This window comes from Chiloscyllium plagiosum, chromosome 16 (genome assembly GCF_004010195.1).
Source record: "Chiloscyllium plagiosum isolate BGI_BamShark_2017 chromosome 16, ASM401019v2, whole genome shotgun sequence".
Lineage (NCBI taxonomy): Eukaryota > Metazoa > Chordata > Chondrichthyes > Orectolobiformes > Hemiscylliidae > Chiloscyllium > Chiloscyllium plagiosum.
Genome location: NC_057725.1, coordinates 20,486,239 through 20,505,039, shown reverse-complemented (window position 1 = coordinate 20,505,039; position 18,801 = coordinate 20,486,239). Strand labels below are relative to the sequence as shown.

At 41.0% G+C, this 18,801-nt stretch overlaps 1 protein-coding gene across 3 annotated transcripts in view; it reads left to right on the top strand.

Annotated features, from left to right (window-relative positions):
- The first annotated feature begins 2,617 nt into the window (after positions 1-2,617).
- si:dkey-23n7.10 (SPRY domain-containing SOCS box protein 3) overlaps positions 2,618-18,801 on the top strand; it is a 27,516-nt gene continuing 11,332 nt past the window's right edge. Inside the window, exons 1-3 of one of the 3 annotated variants that reach the window (XM_043705508.1) lie at positions 2,618-3,071; positions 9,492-9,689; positions 13,050-13,181. In XM_043705508.1, coding sequence (XP_043561443.1) covers positions 9,512-9,689; positions 13,050-13,181 — 310 coding nt within the window. In that variant the 5' untranslated portion in view covers positions 2,618-3,071; positions 9,492-9,511. The remainder of the gene's footprint in view (positions 3,072-9,491; positions 9,690-13,049; positions 13,182-18,801) is intronic. The other 2 variants (XM_043705510.1, XM_043705507.1) reach the window with 2 other exon arrangements.

The following is an 18,801-nucleotide window of genomic DNA, read 5'->3' as shown; positions in this document are numbered from 1 at the left end:
CGAACAAAGAACTGTAGATGCTGGAAATCTGAAACAAAAACAGAAATTGGTGGAGAAATTCAGCCAGTCTGGCAGCACCAATGGAGAAAAAACAGAGTCAATATTTTGAGTTCCATGACCCTCTTTCAGAGCGCACGAGTCACTGAACTTGAAAGACTGATGCAGTTTTCTCTCCACAGCTGCTGCCAGACCTACTGAGTTTCTCCAGAAATTTCTGTTTATGTTTCTGTATTTGAAGTGGTTTATCCCATGTCCCAAGTTGTCTGTTTCCAGAACTTTTTCCATACTCTTGATCTTCAGAGATTGTCTTTGATCATCATGGTGAGCTTTGAAGATCTTTGACTCTCATGCTGGGTAGTAACAGTGCATATGCACATTTCTATCCTCTTGGTATTTCACTCCTATAGCCTCTCAACAACCTCCTGGACTTGACATGTTGATAATTCCAGCCACTCTCCAAGTCCTGGTCTCACAGGTTCAGCACTCCCATCTCCAGCTTCAGCAGCAATCTGGACTCCAACATCAGGGAAGTGCCCCTTAATTTTCTTGCTGAGAACTGATCGCTTTGCTGCTTGAATTGAAAATCCCAAATAGTTCTAGAAAGACAAACCTAAAGGAAGATATATATGGAGTAGGCCATTCCACCCATCGAGCTGCTGCACAGCTGATTTTGGGCGTCAATTGCTCTTGGATACATTTTGATTTTTCTTTCAATCTGCAATATTCAATTTTCATCTGCATTTTAAAGCACTGAAGTAAATTGTTCTTATCTTCTAAGCAGACATTTTTTTGTAATGTTGAGATAACGGTCCAATGTGACCCAGCAGGACTCAACCCATCCCAACCCTGCAGACCTATTTTTGTGCAGCCCAGCCCTTACCAATCCAGCCCCATGTGGAGATAGTGAAGTCTGCAGATGCTGGATAGTCAGAGTCAATAAAATGTGGAGCTGGAAAAGGCACAGCAGGTCAAGCAGATTAGTTGGCTCAGCTTGAACCAACGCTACCCTGCTCATCCCAAGCCAGCCCTCCCTGACCCAACCTAGCCCCACACAACATGGCCCAGCCTAGTCAAGGTGAACATCATGTGGTTTGGCCCAATAAAACCCTATCAAACCAAGACAACTCCTGAGTTCCATGTAATCGTTTACATCTGTCGGAGACTGCAAATGGGTCCTTGGTTTAACCTCACATCCACAAGATGGCAACTTGGTGCAAGACTAAGTTCTGATGAAGAGTTACTGGACTTGAAACATTAACTGTTTTCTTCCCACAATGTCTACTAATCTGTTGAATTTCACCAGCAATTCCTGTTTTTGTACAAGACTTCAACATGTCAGCCTTGGAACTTATATACAATCCAATCTGATTTGAATTGAGAAACCTTGGTCCAGAGACCTCACTGTTTCATGACAGACAGTATAGATTTAACCCCATTTGGCTATCTCAATTGCAACTGAACCCTACTCAGGCAGATTGAATTTTAGATTAGATTAGATTACCTACAGTGTGGAAACAGGCCCTTTGGCCCAACCAGTCCACACCGACCCTCCGAAGTGTAGCTCACCCAGACCCATGTCCCTCTGACTAATGCACTTAACACTATGGGCAATTTAGCATGGCCAATTCACCTGATCTGCACATCTTTGGACTGTGGGAAGAAACTGGAGCACCCAGAGGAAACCCACGCAGACACGGGGAGAATGAGCAAACTCCACACAGACAGTCGCCCGAGGCTGGAATTGAACCTGGGACCCTGGTGCTGTGAGGCAGCAGTGCTAGCCACTGAGCCGGGTGTAGAGTATTATTCTTTCCCACGAACAGAATTCAGGGATTATAGAGTCATACAGCATGGAAAAAGGTCCTTCAGTCTAACCAGTCCATGTCAAACTGAATTCCAAACTAAGCTAGTCCTACCTATCTGCTTCTGGTCCATGTCCCTCTAAACCTTTCCTCTTCACTTACTTATCAAACTGCCTTTCAAACATTGTAAATGTGCCCACATCCACCACCTACTCAGGAAGTGATTCCATTCCAGGGAGGGGGCAGCATGGTGGCTCAGTGATTAGCACTGCTACCTCACAGCGCTAGGGACCCAGGTTTGATTCCAACATCAGGTCCGTGTGGAGTTTGCACATTCTCCCCATGACTGTGTGGGTTTCCTCCGGGTGCTCCGGTTTCCTCCCACAATCCAAAGATGTGCAGGTCATGTGAATTGGTTATGCTAAATTGTCCATGGTGTTCAGGGATGTGTAGGTTAGATGCATTATGTATTATGTAATACAGGGGTTAAATATAGGGTAGGGGAATGGGTCTGGGTGGGTTAATCTTAGGAAGGCTGATGTGGTCTTGTTGGGCCGAAGGGCCTGTTTCCACACTGAGGGGATTCTATGATTCACTCGCGAACCATCCTCAGTGTAAAAAAAATACCTCTCACTTCTTTTTAAAACCTCTCTCCTCCCAACTTAAAAAATACTCCCTAGCCTTGAAATCCCCCATCCTAGAGAAAATACACCCACCATTCACCAAATCTATGCACCCCCCACCCCCGTGGTTTTATAAACCTCTAGAAGGTCATCTCGCAACCTCCTACACTGCAGTGTAGAATGTGCCAGCCCATCCAGATCAGGTTTGAAGAAACGCAGAAGATAAACCCTGGACAGACCTGTGAAACAGCGGAGTAAAGTTAGCACAAACTCTGCCTGCCAGCAGCCAGAAATACTCGGAGCAAATCAAACGGAAAATAACCCACCCTTAATATACTGAACCAATGAGCTGAGCGAGACAGGAGGGCGTTCCCCTACTGGTTGGGAATGTTATCTCCAATACCCCTGAATGGAAAGATCCCACAGGAGTTCGATTCCAAACAGGTGCAACGTGTGCCCACTGACCGGAGACTGTTTCAATTCTCACGGGGAACGTGTTCCGGATAAATATGACTTCGGGGGGTCGGTTCGTCTCTCAGCTAATGACAGTGGGAACTGTCCCTGGGAACTGTTCCCAGCCGCGTGTTTACAACTTCAGTTCCACTTTGTGGTAAACAGGACTGCAGAGAGCGAGGGGAGCGAAGGGGTAAGTGCGGATCAGACCCATTCCCCAGGGAATAATCAGCTTTCCTTTGGTATTGATGCAGGTGGGGAACTGTAACAAGACAGAGTGTCGGTAAGGGCAACTGATCGTATGCCATAAAGATGAGGAAGTGTAGGCATCAATCCCAGTGAATACCAGAAACTAGGAGCTCACAACGTTCTCTGAATGATCTAAACATTTCCCCTTCCTCCCCATCCTAATTGCACAGTTTCAGCAAGCCCATGAAGTATCTGCAATTCCAATAAACCGACAGCTATATCACAGTGACTGCACTAAACGGTAGGTCAAACTCTCAGATTCGCTGAGAGTGTGTTGTGACCATGGTAAATAAATCAACCCCTTCAGCACACATACCTCAGGTTTCAGCTTGGCTGCTTTTTCTGATCTGCTCCAGTATCTGCATATCCCTGTTATGTTGCAGTCACCAGATTTATACATAGCTTTCTGTGTGTGGCCAGACCATTTTTACACATTATTCACGCCTCTTTTATATTTGGAGCCAATTTCCGCCATTTCACTGTGTTAAAGGCGCTATATAAATGCGACAACAACAACCCTTTTCACTTACATTGTGCCCTTAACAGTAAGATTTGCCTAAATGCCTTTTGGGCGCATTTTATCAAATAAAACCTGAAAGTTTGCGGACAATAGGACAACTGACAAAACACTTTGGCAAAATAACAGTTTAAAGGAAAATGTTAAAGGAGGAGGAACGGGAAGGGGAGGTGGAAAAAGTTTGAGAGAGAATTTCAAGAGTTTGAGGCTCTGGTAGCTGAAAGCATGGACATGACAGATGAAGCGATTAAAATCAGACAAGGTTTATAAGAGGGTTATGTTTTGTGACTCTTTTTTAACTGCTGTTACAGATACACAGCATTGTCTTTAAACATAATTATACTGACCTTTTCATGCAACCTAACTTTCACATTCTCTGTCACACCAGCATCCCTTTCTGCTTAATGAACCAACAAGATCGCCTCCACCATTAATATCCCATTCTAATGTGCCCTTCCAACCTTTAGCGCTCACTCTGTGTGATTCTCCATTCGTAACAACCAGACAGCCAGGCATCATTGCTACCCGAGTAGCTGTTTCCTTCATGTAGCTGATTGCCTATAGCCTTGAAGATGCAGCCCAGTCTGGGCTCTCTCACTCACATTGTTTAGTGCTATCATGGGCAACAATGTGTATATTCATAATTGTGGGCTTCCAGGAACGGTTAGGATACACAGTCCTCTGTACAGTGGGAGTGTAACTGTTGTTGAGGCACTCAGATGTAAATCATCATTTGGAGCTTTGAACTACCTGCCTTGCTGGTGCCCTGCAGCTTTTGCGGCAGAGGCTGTTTCTAGTTTGAGAGTGATCTGGTTTAGTGTCAGATGGTAGTCATAGAGCCAGACCTAGTGGATGAATTAAAGAACAGAGTTTTCACTGGAGATCAAAGAAAATGGCTGGGCTTTCCCAGTATCTGATTAGTGGAAATTTCTGCTCACCCAATCGAAAGTGTTGGGCATGCAGCTTGACAGAGTAAAGGCAATGATGGAAGTAAGAGATGTGTGTTTAGATAGAACTGAGTGTCATCAGGGTACATGTAATGTTGCAGGTTGCAGGGAGACTTGGGTAAACTGCAGAATTGGGCTGAAAGGTGGCAAATGGAGTTCAATGCAGATAAACGTGAGGTAATTCACTTTGGTAAGAATAACAGGAAGGCAGAATACTGGGTCAATGGAAAGGTTCTTGGTAGTGTGGATGTGCAGAGGGATCTTGGTGTCCATGTACATAAATCCTTCAAAGTTGCCACCCAGATTGATAGTGCTGTTAAGAAGGCATACGGTGTGTGAGGTTTCATTGGTAGAGGGATTGAGTTCCGGAGCCGTGATATCAAGCTGCATCTGTACAAAATGCTAGTGCGGCCTCACTTGGAGAATTGTGTGCAGTTCTGGTCGCCATATTTCGGGAAGAATGTGGAAGCATTGGAAAAGGTGCAGAGGAGATTTACCAGGATGTTGCCTGATCTGGAGGGAAGGTCTTATGAGGAAAGGCTGAGGGACTTGGGTCTGTTCTCATTGGAGAGAAGAAGGCTACGAAGGGATTTAATAGAGACATACAAGATGATCAGAGGATTAGATAGGGTGGACAGTGAGAGTCTTTTTCCAAGGATGATGACATCTGCTTGTACGAGAGGGCACAGCTGCAAATTGAGGGGTGATAGATTTAAGACGGATGTCAGAGGCAGGTTCTTTACTCAGACTGTGGTAAGGGTGTGGAATGTCCTGCCTACCAATGTAGTTAACTCAGCCAGATTAGGGGCATTTCAACAGTCCTTGGATAAGTATATGGATGATGATGGGATATGTAGCACGATGGGTTAGGATTAGTTCACAGGTTGGCGCAACATCCAGGTCCGAAGGGCCTGCTCTGCGCTGTATTGTTCTGTGTTCTAGGAACTAGCTCTGGTATTGGCCATCCTTTTTCAATAGTCAATCAACTTCAGCTACTTACCACCGATGGAGACAATAACATCTATTGCATATTCAAAAAAAAAGTGGATAAAAGTTAGCCAAAAAACTACAAATCCCTACCTCTCACTCAATGCCATGAGAAAATTCTTTGAATATATAGTTTGTACTCATGTTTTGCAGCACTTTGAGGCTTACAATGTGCAGTAGTCAGCAGGTTTTCAGTTTTCATAGAGTTTATGGCTTAATCTCAGCTGTCTAAATGTACAAGACCCCTCATATGGCAATACAAGCTTTCTCAAAGCCTTTGACGAAGTCCCTCATGAGAAACTCTTGGTCAAACATCTCCATATGGAATCTGTGGTCATGGCTGGACTTCCTTACCAACAGAGGTTAACGATGGGGAATCATCCTCTCCTGAAGATGTTGTCTCCAGAGTGAACCCGGGAACCGTGTTGAGACCCATATGCATAAAAGACCTTCCCAATAAGTGAAAAAAACAAGGTATGACTGCATACAGATGACACATCAGGATCAAAACTCAAAGCCCAATCAATACACTGCAAGATGATCTTCTAGAATTGCAGAAATAGCAAGACCAATGAGTGATAGCATTCAATACCAAATAAAGCTATGTGATGTGCATTACCACGTAAAAGATAGCCTTACATTCTGTCATCAAGTTTTCTCAGGTAGATACAAAACCATACCTTAAAAACAATCTTTATTGGGGATTCTACATTTAACAGTTAATACCCAAAGCAAACCGAGTTCTTGGATGTTTGCAGGAATGCCTTTTGCTAAATAATATTAGAATTGCAGCATATCAAAGGTTTGTTCGTTCATTCAATCTTGGAGTGTGCACGTTGTATGTGGAGAGAGATATAAGGTTGAAGTTACCGAATATGTACTGCTTAATTCTGCATGAAATCATGAAGGGAAATACACCAGAGTCACATCTATCAGTAAATATGGGAATCGTTACAGCGAGGGAGGGGAAAGAAATTGACTGACCATGTTCTATAAAGTATGGAATGGATTGGTGGGATTTGGCACATACATGTACCTGGTGCCCTCTGGTGGTGACAATGTAAGATTGCCATCCACACAAACGAGAAAGACCATTTGTTTTCAAGACAGTATATATAGGTGCTTTACTGGCATGGAATGATGGGCCAAAAGGTCTCTGTGCTGTAATACACTGTGACTGTATGACGTTGTATTCTTACATTGATGCTTTATATTTAATTTTGCTGGTCAACTTCAATTTTGTAGGATGGTTGACAAAGACATTTATTTCAAGCTTTGTAAAGCTACTTGCGACAGTTCATATAAAAGAGATCAGTGAATGTTCACTGTGGACATTTCAGATTTTCTTTAGCAAGGGTTCCACGAAATTATATGACTGGTGGTAACTGCTTATTTTGCTGTCGACCCTGCTCAGGCTGTTTTGAACAGTGACTGCTTTGGTGAGATTCTTGTTCTATTTGGTTCAGTTGAAGGAAAGCTTGCGAAGGCGAGATGAGTTGGAGGAATGCTTGCTGTGAATGAGCTGCCCAGCTGATCTCTTCCATTTCCAAAATTAGAACATTTCCAGGAATAATTTTGTGTCTGTTGCAAGTGAAACCTACTTGCATTTTTGAAGAAGCGATTGAAAGAATAATCTAAAACTGTATTTCCTAAGCGAGTTGTATCTGCAAGATTTCAGATATTATCATACATGATTAGCAACATGACCACGTGTCAGAACATCAAAGTACCGGACTCTGGAACATTCTATGCTTTACTCTTCTGCTTTTAAGAATAACCTTTTGGCCAAACTGCTTTTTCCAGAAAGCCAATCTCTGTAGAGAATTTTTTGTCTCTTTTTCTGAAGTTTATGCGTGCAATTTTGCGTGTGTATTTGGAATATTTAGAGGATGAAGTATTTATACTTCTGTATCGCTGATCTTATGTATGTTAACAAAATATTGCATGTTTATTGAATAAGCTTTGTTTTGATAATAAACTGATAATTCTATTTATTAAAAATCTAGTTGATATAGATAAGATAATAAAAGCAGACAGTGCTGGAGAAACCCAGCATGATTCACTGAGGTCATTCTTACAAAGAATGAGCATATGAGAAAAATGTAACAGTGTTAACATTTCAAGTCTGAAGAAGAATCCTATTGGATTGAAAACATTTACTTTGTCTCTCTCTGCACGTGTGTTACCAGACCTGCTGAATTTCTCCAGCACTTCCTGTTTTTATTTCAGCTCCCCACCATCTGCAGAACTTCAGTTTTATATAGATAAGTTACCTTAATAATTAGAATAAATACTTTTATGTTGTGACTTATGAGATGGTGGGTCTAGAGCAACAGTGAACTTTTCCAGCCTCGTTGATGATAGTATTAACAGGCTTTCTTCACAAGAGCAATGCCACAATAGAACAAGCTGCCAAAGTAAATATATACAGGTGAAGAAGGGCTTATGCCCGAAACATCGATTCTCCTACTCCTCGGATGCTGCCTGGCCTGCTGTGTTTTTCCAGCACCACATTTTTCAACTCTGGTCTCCAGCATCTGCAGTCCTCACTTTCTCCTAATTATATACTGCCCCAAGATTTGAAATCTTCAAGACCCTTCTCCAGATTATTTCCATTTGTAAATTTTCTTTGTAAGAATGACCTCAGCGAATCATGCCTGGTTCAGCTTGTGCTACATATATAAATGTTGCTGGAATGTGGATATTAGTCTGTATTGCTCACCCATTAAAGCAGAAACACAAGTGGCGAGGCATTGGAGAAGATTCATGTGATTATTGCAGAACAAGAAGTTAATGGAAATCAGTCAGTGATGTAACTGAAGGTACAATCACGACATAAACAGAGGTCTTGTGAGAAGAATACATAGAGGGAAATGGCACTGTCTATTTCTTTCTTGAATATTCAGTGTTGGTCTCCATAGCCTTTTGTGGTAGAGAATTCTACAGGGTTACCACTCTTTGAGTGAGGAAACATCTCCGCGTCTCAGTCTGAAATGGCCTGCCCACTATCCTGAGACCATGACCACGTTTCCTAATTACTCAGCCAAGAGAAACATTGTCCTGCATACAGTCTGTTTAACCCTGTCAGATTGTTATATGTCTTAATGAGATCCCCTTTCATTCTTCTAAACTCCAGGATATAAGGATCCAATCTGTCCTCATACAACAAGCCTGCCATCCCAGGAATCAGTCTGATAAGACAAAGTGTTGGTTGTAATGGGGGAAAGGCTAGAAAATGATGATGGGATTGAGTAGGTTGGTAGCTGCAGAAAGATGGTGATTGCATCAGTTAGGATTGCACTCACAGGAGTCCAGGAGAATGAAGGGGGAATCTCTTAGAAATCTGTAAAATTGTAATAGGACTAGAGATATTAGATGCAGAAATGTTGTTCCCGATGGTGGGGTGTCCATAACCAGCTGCAGTTTAAGGATAATGAGTAAACCTTTCAGCACTGAGAGGAGAAATTTCTTCACCTAGAGAGTGGTGAGCCAGTGGAATTCACTACCACAGGAAGTGGTTGAAATCAAAATATTATTTATTTTCAGGAAGGAGGTAGATATAGCTCTTGTGAGTAAAGGGATCAGGGATAAGGGGGAGGGCAGGATTAGAGTATGGAGCTCGATGATCAGCCATGATCATATTGGGTTGTGGAGCAGACTCGAGGGGTCACATAGTTTATTTCGCTGCCATCTTCTATGTTTAAGAGTGACAGCAGAATGGCAGTTTCTTTTAAAAGGGAGGAGAAAATACCCAGAACAACAGCAAAAGTTGAGGTTCAAATATATAACATACATTTGATATTTGTGCTTTATTCTTTAATTCAATTCCAATATAGTTCAAATACAATACTATAAGTTATAATTTGCTGTTAAATTGATTTTAATAGTAGGTACTTATTGTAATCTGTTTCAGATTATGTCTCAAGATAGACAATGGAATATCATTGTCCACCTCAGTCCTTCTCAGATAACTTTGTTGTGGAATGTTGGGAGTGGGATGTTAATGCGAAGTCACCAGCAGTACAACTTTCTCCATGTCGGAGAGCAGTTTACTTTCATATTGATCCCGTCCTGCAAAGTGAAGGTACAGCCGGAGTTAGAGGAACAAAAGGTGATATCAAAATAGACTTTGCTGTGTTCTGGTTTTTAGTTAATACCTGAGAATAAGGGAGGTTTTTCTTTACTTCAAATGTATTGTTAAAATGTTTCACATTAATGTGTTTCCTAGTGTATGAATGGTCCTAGCTGTAGCCATCTACAGCCAAGATGTAGATGGTGATTGCATGATTGCATTGCTGTGTTGGGTGTACTGACATTGCCCTGTGCTTTATATTTATGCTTCATCAATCAGTATTAGACCAATGTAAATAAAATCAACAGTTGCATCAACTTATACTAAATTGGCAGCAATGCTGAAGTAAATTGCATTGCCACAAAGCATTCACTTATGTTTTAATAATCAGCCACAATACACAGGGCAATACGTTTTTAACATCTTCTGTTTGATGTTAATGTTTAACAGATAGTGTGGGCAACAAACACAATGCTGTTTGATATTTTTTCTTGCTGTCTAGTTAGCTCATTAAACATTCCCTTCACCGAGCACTCTTGTTACTGCTGCTGCCAGTTAACATTGTGCACTTATATGCTCAAGCCGAACAACATCAGATTATTTCTGGATCATTTACTTGCAGTTCCCTCCGATTCAGCAACCACAATTTTTAGCAGTAATTTTATGTTGGATTCTCTTTGCCTTTTCAATTTCTTATTTTACAGTTATTTTACAAAAATGTACAAAAATATAACCATGACTATGTGGAGACCCAAAACTGATTCTGACAATATTAGTTGACAATTATTTAATACTCCTCAATATGATACTGCAGAAGGAGACCATTGACCCATTGTGTCTGTACCAGCTCCCAAAAGAACTACCCATCTAGTTCCATGCTCCACCCTTACCTCCGTAGCCTCCTAAATTAATCACTTTTGAATATATATCCAGCTCTCTTTTGAAACGTCATGTGGAATCTGCCTCCATCACTCTCCCAGACAGTGTATTCCAAATCCTCACACTCTCTGGGCAAAGAGGTTTCTCCTCATCTCATTGCTAGCTCTCTTGCTGACAATTTTGAAGTTGTGATCCCTAGTTACTGACATACCAACTAGTGAAAATAGAATATCCTTCTTTACCCTGTCCAAATTGTTCATCATTTTGAACACCTCAATAAGGTCGCCTCTTAATCTTCTCTGCTCCAAGAAGAACAAGCCCAATCTCTGTAATCTTTCCTTGTATTGAAAATCCCTCATTCCTTATATCATTCTGCTAAATCTCCTTTGCACTTTCTCTAGGGCTTTAACATCCTTCCTTAAATAAGGTGCCCAGAATTGAATACAATGCTCCAATGATTCGTAGAGGTGTAGCATCACTTCCTTGCTGTAATACTCTGTGCCCCTATTTATAAATGCAAGGATCCTATAAGCCTTCTGAACAACTGTTTCCATTTCAGAGAATTGTGCACATAATCCCTGAGGTCCATCTGCTCTTGTACTCTCTTCACACTGATACAATTGAGCCTGCATTGCTTCTCTGAGTTTCTCCATCTAAATATATTTCCTCACACTTCCTTGCATTGAAACTCATCTGCCAGGTGTCTGATCATTTAGTCAACTTGTCAATGTCCCTCTGAAGCCATAGAGTCATGCAGCACCGAAACAGACCATTCAGTCCAACTCGTCCATGCTAACCAAGTTTTCTGCATTTGGCTCATATCCCTCTAAACGGTTCGTATCTATCCAAATGTCTTCTAATGCTGTAACTGTATCTGCACCTACCACTTCCTCTGGCAATTCATTCGTCTGTGTGAAAAAGTTGCCTCTCAGGTCCCTTTTAAATTTTTCCCCTCTCGCCTTAGAAATATACCACATAGTTTTGAACTCCCCGACTCGAGGCAAAAGTGATTTTATAAACCTCTCTAAGGTCATTTCTCAATGTCCTACGCTCCAGTGAAAAATGTCCCAGCCTATCCTTATAGCTCAAACCCTCCATTCCCAGCAACATCCTGGTAAATCTTTTCTGAACCCTCTCCAATTTAACAACATCCTTTCTGTAGCAGAGCGACCAGAATTGCACATAGTACTCCAAATGTGGCCTCACCAACATCCTGTACTACCTCAATATGACATCTCATTTCTTATACTCAATGGTCTGAGCAATGAAGGCAAGCGTGTTAAGTTCTGGCTTAACCATCCTGTCTCCTGTGATGCAACTGTCAAAGAACTATGTACCTGAACTCCTCAGTCTCTCTATTTGACACTACCCAGGACCTAGCATTAACTGTATAAGCCTTACCCTTATTTGTTTTACCAAAATGCAATCCTTCGCATTTATCCCAATTAAACACCATCTGCTACTCCTCAGCCCATTTGCCCAATTGATCAAGATCTATTTGTAATGTTAGATAACCTTCTTCACTGTCAACTACAGCACAGATTTTGGTGTCGTTTGCAAACTTACTAACCATCCCTCCTAAATTCTCATCCAAATCATTTATATTAATTACATCCATACAATTCACTGTTCTCCCTATCTTTGTATCATCTGCAAATTTATTGATTTTGCTGTCAACACCCATTTCCAAATTGTTTATATAAATCAGAAAAGGCAAGGGTCCGAAAACCGAGCCCTGGGGATCATCATTTGCAACTTGTCTCCAATCTGAGAAATGTCCATCTATACCAACTCTCTGTCTTCTATCTTTTAGCCAACTTCTAATCCATGCTGCCAAGAATCTGTCAATCCCAAACATTTCTAATTTGCCAACCAACCTGCCATGTGGCTCTATAGTAAATACTTTCTGAAAGTCCAAAGATACAACTTCCACAGCACGACACAAATCCACTGCCCATGTCACTTTGTCAGAGAATTCAATTAAATTTGACAGACATGACCTGTCCTTTGACAAAGCCATGTTAACTGTCTGGAATGAACTTACTTTTTTCTAAACGTATATTTGTCTTATCCTGTATTATGCCAAGCCGACAGGTCTATAATTTTCCTTTGTCCTTTTCTCAACAGTGGCATAACATTTGCAATCCTCCAGTCCCCATGACTAATTCTGTGATAAGAGAGATCTGGAAAATTTCTGTCAACAGCTCTACAGTTTGCTATTTTACATTAGAGTAGTATATACAAGAATATTGAATGGAAATAGTTGTGATTATTCACTGACATTGTCAGCAATGATTTCCTGACTGCCGAATTTGTTTAGAAATTACTATTGTGAAGATGTGGAAAATGAAGAAGTCAATACAATGAATTGTTATTCCAAAATGTTCAGGCACAAAGGAGCATTGATGTGGCAGAAATATAAACCTGTACATTGCTTGAATCAGATGCTTAACATATTGATCCATTGAAAATATCTTTATGAAATGCACCCTTTTATTCATTATTGTGCTGTTTGAACAGGCTTCATCCATGGAGAACATTATTGGGAGGTTAAGTTTCTTGAACCTCCATATGGTACCTCTGTGATGGTGGGTGCTGGAACAAGACATGCACATCTTCATCTTGGCAATTACACATTTATAAACATGCTCGGTAAGTAACCTTAAGAATTCTGTAAAACTTTTATCAGTATGTTAAAATCCTAATGTGTCCAGTTCATTATATATGAACATGGTTCTTTTGTCTGCTCAATTAACCTATCTATATCCCTTTACAGAATTCTTTGCATCATCCTCACAACCGTTTTTCCTACATATCGTTTTTAATTGTCTGCACTCTGGCTGCAATACACTGGGTTCCTTCATTCAAGTAATTGATACAGATTGTAAATAATTAAGATTCCAGCTCTGATTTCTGCAGTACTCCACCAGTTACAATTAACCAAATGAAATGACTGATTTATGCTGACTCTCAGTTTCCTGTTTGTCAGGCATACCCCTATGGCAAACTATCATTCCCAACACCATAAGCTCTTAACTTCTTCAATAACCATTTATATGGCATATTATCAAATACCTTTTGGAAATCCAAATACATCTCATCTACTGATTTCACTTTATCTACTCCACACATCACATCCTTATGGAAATTATTATAGATTTATTATATATTTTTTCCTTTTTACAAAATCTTGTTGATTTTGCTCAATCATGTTATGATTTTCTAAATGTCACACTGCTACCGATTTAATAATGAATTTGAGCTTTTTTCCCAATGATAAATGTCAGGCTAACTGGTCTGTAGTTTGGACTCCTTCCTTTTTTGAATAGAGATGTACAGCCATTGGAATGTTTCCAACGTCCAGAGAACTTTGGACGATTGCAACCAATGCGTCTGTTAGCTCTACAGCTGCTTCTTTTAAGACTTTGAGATGCTGGCCATCAGGTCCAGACTTCATGTTTAATAGTTTCCCAGCATTATTTCACTGGTGATGGTTGCTATTTTTGAGTTAACGTCCTCCTCTTCACCTTTTGTCCAGTGTCTTCAAGTTTTTTAAGTCTGCTCTTGTGAGAATCCAGTGAATTAAGCAGAGATATAAAATTCACAAGTAGCAAGACACAAGAACTGGTTATTTATGACATTGTGAGCACAGGTGAGCAGTTTCAATCAGGATGGGGGCGTGCTATTCTATGTGATGAGGATCCCAACTCACCATTTGGTGTATGAGCGGTAACTCAGATTTCTCTCCATGATCCTTCCAGACCTGCTGACTTTTCCAACAATTCCCATTTTTGTTTCTGATTTCCAGCATCTGCAGTTCTTTTGGTTTTTATTGAGCTGTTTCTATATTTTTTTCAGTTTATTTGAGGTACATGGGCATCTCTGGTAAAAACAATGACTGCAGATGCTGGAAACCAGATTCTAGATTAGTGGTGCTGGAAGAGCACAGCAGTTCAGACAGCATCCAAGGTTTAGCAGTAAAATCGACGTTTCGGGCAAAAGCCCTTCCTCAGGAATACCCGAAACGTCGATTTTACTGCTAAACCTCGGATGCTGCCTGAACTGCTGTGCTCTTCCAGCACCACTAATCCAGAACATGGGCATCTCTGGCTGGGCCAGTGTTTATCTCTAGTTGCCCTTGAGAAGGTGGTAGTGAGCTACCTTCTTGAACCACTGCAGTCCACATACTGTGGGTCGACCACAATTCCCTTGGGGGGAATATTCAGGACTTTGAACCAACGATTGTGAGGGAACAGTGATATATTCCCAAATCAAGATGGTGAGTGGCTTAGAGGGTGTATCCATGCATCTCCTTCTATTTTGGAAGTGGCAATGGGTTTGGAAAGTGATGACTGAGGGTATTTGGGGAATTTCTGCAGTTCATGTTGTGGATGGTACACACTGCTGCCACTGAGGCCACCAATGGAGGGAGTGGATGCTTGTGGATGTAGTGCCAGTTAAGCAGGCTGCATTGTCCTGGATGATATCAAGCTCCTTGAGTGTTATTGGAGCTGCACTATCCAGGCAAGTGGGGAGTATCCCATCAGTCTCCTGATTTGTGCCTTGTAGATGGTGGACAGGCTTTGAGGAAAGAGGAGGTGAATTCCTCGCCACAGAATTCCTAACCTCTGATGTTCATGGAACCGCTATGTTTATGTCATAGTCATAGAGATGTATAGCATGGAAACAGACCCTTCGGTCCAATCCGTCCATGCTGACCAGATCATTTGAGTTTCTGGTCAATGGTAACCCTAAGGATTTTGATAGTGGGCGATTCAGTGATGGTAAATGTCAAGGAGCAATGGTTGGATTGTCTCTTATCGGTGATGGTTATTGCCTTAAGTTTGTATGGTGCAAATGTTACTCGCCACGTGTAAGCTCAAGCCTGGGTGTTGTCCAGATCTTGTTATGTTTGAACATGGAATGCTTCAATATCTGAGGAGTTGTGAATGGTGCTAAACATTGAGCAATTATCAGTAAACATCCCCATTTAGCACCTTACGATGGAGGTAATGTCATTGATGAAGCAGTTGAAGATGGTTGAGCCTACCCTGAGGAATGTTCATTGATAAACTGCTCAGAGATCAAACTGCTGAGCCTCGTCCAGGATACGGCCAGAGACATTCAGTAAAATAGATGTGAGTGATCTGTAGACAAGTATTTTGAATGTGAAAATGCAGGCCATCAACAAATCAGCATGCAGGAAAGCTACAGTCTGTGTGTCAAATGTTGTGTCTGCCTATGTCAAGCAGGTTCATCACCTGTTACTGGCTGGTTCCCAAACTTGCTGGGTTGGATATAAATGGGAAAATCCCTGAGGATTTTCCATGAAACTATTTTGGCTACACTGTACAGCAGTGTTGAGATGCAGGTACCCAGGTAAAACCCTCTCAGAATCATCACCTTGTTAAAATGCGAAATGCAACTTAAATAAAATAATTTGCCTTACCAGTCCTATTTAATAGGTTTATTCCTTACTTGTCATCTTTCCTTTTCTTCAATAATGAGGTGCACCTCTTTCTGACACTCTCATTTCTCATTTCTTTTTTTAATAGATATTTTTATTAGAAATTTAACATTTTTACAAGTTTACAAAAATAAACAAAACTCTCAAGTACAAACATTGATATACAATTAAATCAAATATACAATAGCCAAAATTTAACAAAAGAAAAAACACCAAGAAAGAAAAAAAAAACAAAACTCAACTAACTACTAATCTAACCTACAACTAACCAGAGTGTATATTTAAGTCTCTTACATGCTCGGAATGTGTTAACATCAAATGTAATAAAACCCGTATTCATGCGGGATTCCTCTCCTAAGGGGTCCCGAACCAGCCAAGTTCGTAATCTCAATTAAATAAAGCCCTTGTTAGGATAGCCGAAATATCTGTATTTATGTAATTCAAGAAGGGCTGCCATATTTTATAAAATAATTCGGTCTTTCGGTGCACCACATGTGTAAGGAAGTCAAGGGGAATACATTCCATAATTAATCTGTGCCAATTTGGAAGTCCAGGGGGACCCTCAGCCACCCAGTTCACCAAAATATTTTTCCTTACACAGAAAGAAAGAATAGAAAATAGTCTCTTCCCATACATGTTCAGGGAGGGAAAGTTCGAAAAGCCCAAAAGGAGAGATACAGGGTCCACTTCAATTTCCGTTCCTAAAATTTCTGTCAGGGTACTTGCTACTATAGTCCAATATCTACGGATCTTATGACAGGTCCATAAGCAATGTACAAGAGTGCCCACCTCTATTTTAATTCTTCTAGCGTTTTCCCAAATATCATTCCACGTTTCTATAGAGATTTCTAGTCCCAAATCCTGATCCCATGTTTTAAGCAGATTATCCATATCTCCTGATACTTCATCATGTAGTAAATGATAAATAGTACTGACGGAAGATACCCTCACTGGTCGTAGGACTCTACATTCTCTATCTGATTTATAAAGACTATCTAATAATGTAGTCTTCTTCTGTATATAGTCTCGAATTTGGAAGTATCGAAAGAGGTTTCCATAAGGTAATCCGAATTTCTGACGCAGCTGTTCAAAAGACATCAGGACCCCATCTTTAAATAGGTCCCCTAGACATGAGATATACCTGGATCTCCAGAGTTTAAAAGTGGCATCTGTAAACCCCGGTTGGAATCCCCATATTCCCACTATCGGTGCATAGGGGGATGTTTTATGTGAATTGCCCTCATTTTGCCGCATTATGTTCCAAGCCTTAATTGTGTTTAGTATTATAGGGCTTTTACAATGATCTGTAATGATTTTCCTCTTGTCTGAAAATAAAAGGTTAATAAGTGGGTATTTTACTTGAGAGCTGAAAATGTGTTGCTGGAAATAAGCCCTTCTTCAGGAAACCTGAAGAAGGGCTTATGCCCGAAACGTCGATTCTCCTGTTCCTTGGATGCTGCCTGACCTGCTGCACTTTTCCAGCAACACATTTTCAGCTCTGATATCCAGCATCTGCAGCCCTCGCTTTCTCTCAAAGATTTTACTTGAGAGGCCTCGATATCCAGCCAGATTGATTGTGGATCAGACAAGACCCAATCAGCTATGTAACTTAATAGGGAACTTAACTGATATTTCCTAAAATCTGGGAAGTCCAATCCTCCCCTTGCCTGTGGAAGCTGTAGCTTCTTCAGCTTAATGAGGGGCCGTCTATGATTCCAGATAAAGGAACCCAGCCAGCCATATAATTTACGTAGTGCCAGCCTCGGCAGCATCACCGGAAGCATTCTCATAGGGTATAGGAGACGGGGCAGGACATTCATTTTAATTAGTGCTATTCTACCCAGCCAGGAAATTGGAAGGTCTCCCCATCGCTGGAGGTCCTGCCTTAGCCTTTCCAGTAAATGCACAAAATTATACTTGTACAACTGACCAAATACAGGGGTAATAAAAATACCTAAATATAAGAAGCCCTCCAGGGACCAACGAAAGGGAAAAAGGGATCCGTCCACTAAGCGAGGTATCATAGCAAGGCCACCCATTGGCATAGCCTCTGATTTTGAAAAATTAATTTTATAGCCTGAGAATGCGCTAAATGTATTAATAACTTGGATTAAGCGAGGTACGGACATCAGAGGTTACTGAGGAATAGAAGGACATCATCTGCATAAAGGGTAATTTTATGTTTACCTGTACCAATCCTCGGGGCCGTTATATTAGGATCAGTTCATATAGCTTCTGCTAGTGGTTCAATTATTAGCGTAAATAACAATGGCGAGAGAGGACATCCCTGACGGCAGCCCCTACCCACACTGAAGCTATCCGAACCTAATCCATTGGTAACCACAACTGCTTTGGGATCACTATACAATGTTGAGACCCATCTGGTAAACACCTTTTCAACGCCAAACCTTTACAATGTGTAAAACAAATATGACCATTCAACCCTATCAAATGCCTTTTCCGGGTCTAATGAAACCACTACTCCTGGTATCTTTCCCTGATGACAAGCTTGAATCATATTCAGAGCCCTTCTAACATTATTGGATGATCTACGGCCCTTAATAAACCCCGTCTGATCCTCCTTTATAATATATGGCAGTATCCTTTCTAATCTCAGTGCTAACGTTTTAGAGAGGATTTTAAAATCTACATTTAGCAAGGATATTGGTCTGTATGATGGACAATCTTCTGGGTCCTTTCCTTTTTTGAGGATAAGAGAGATATTTGCCTCTTTCAGCAAAGGCGGGAGCCCTGACTATATGCATGTCCATAAGTGGACCAGCCAATATTTCTGTAAATTCTTTA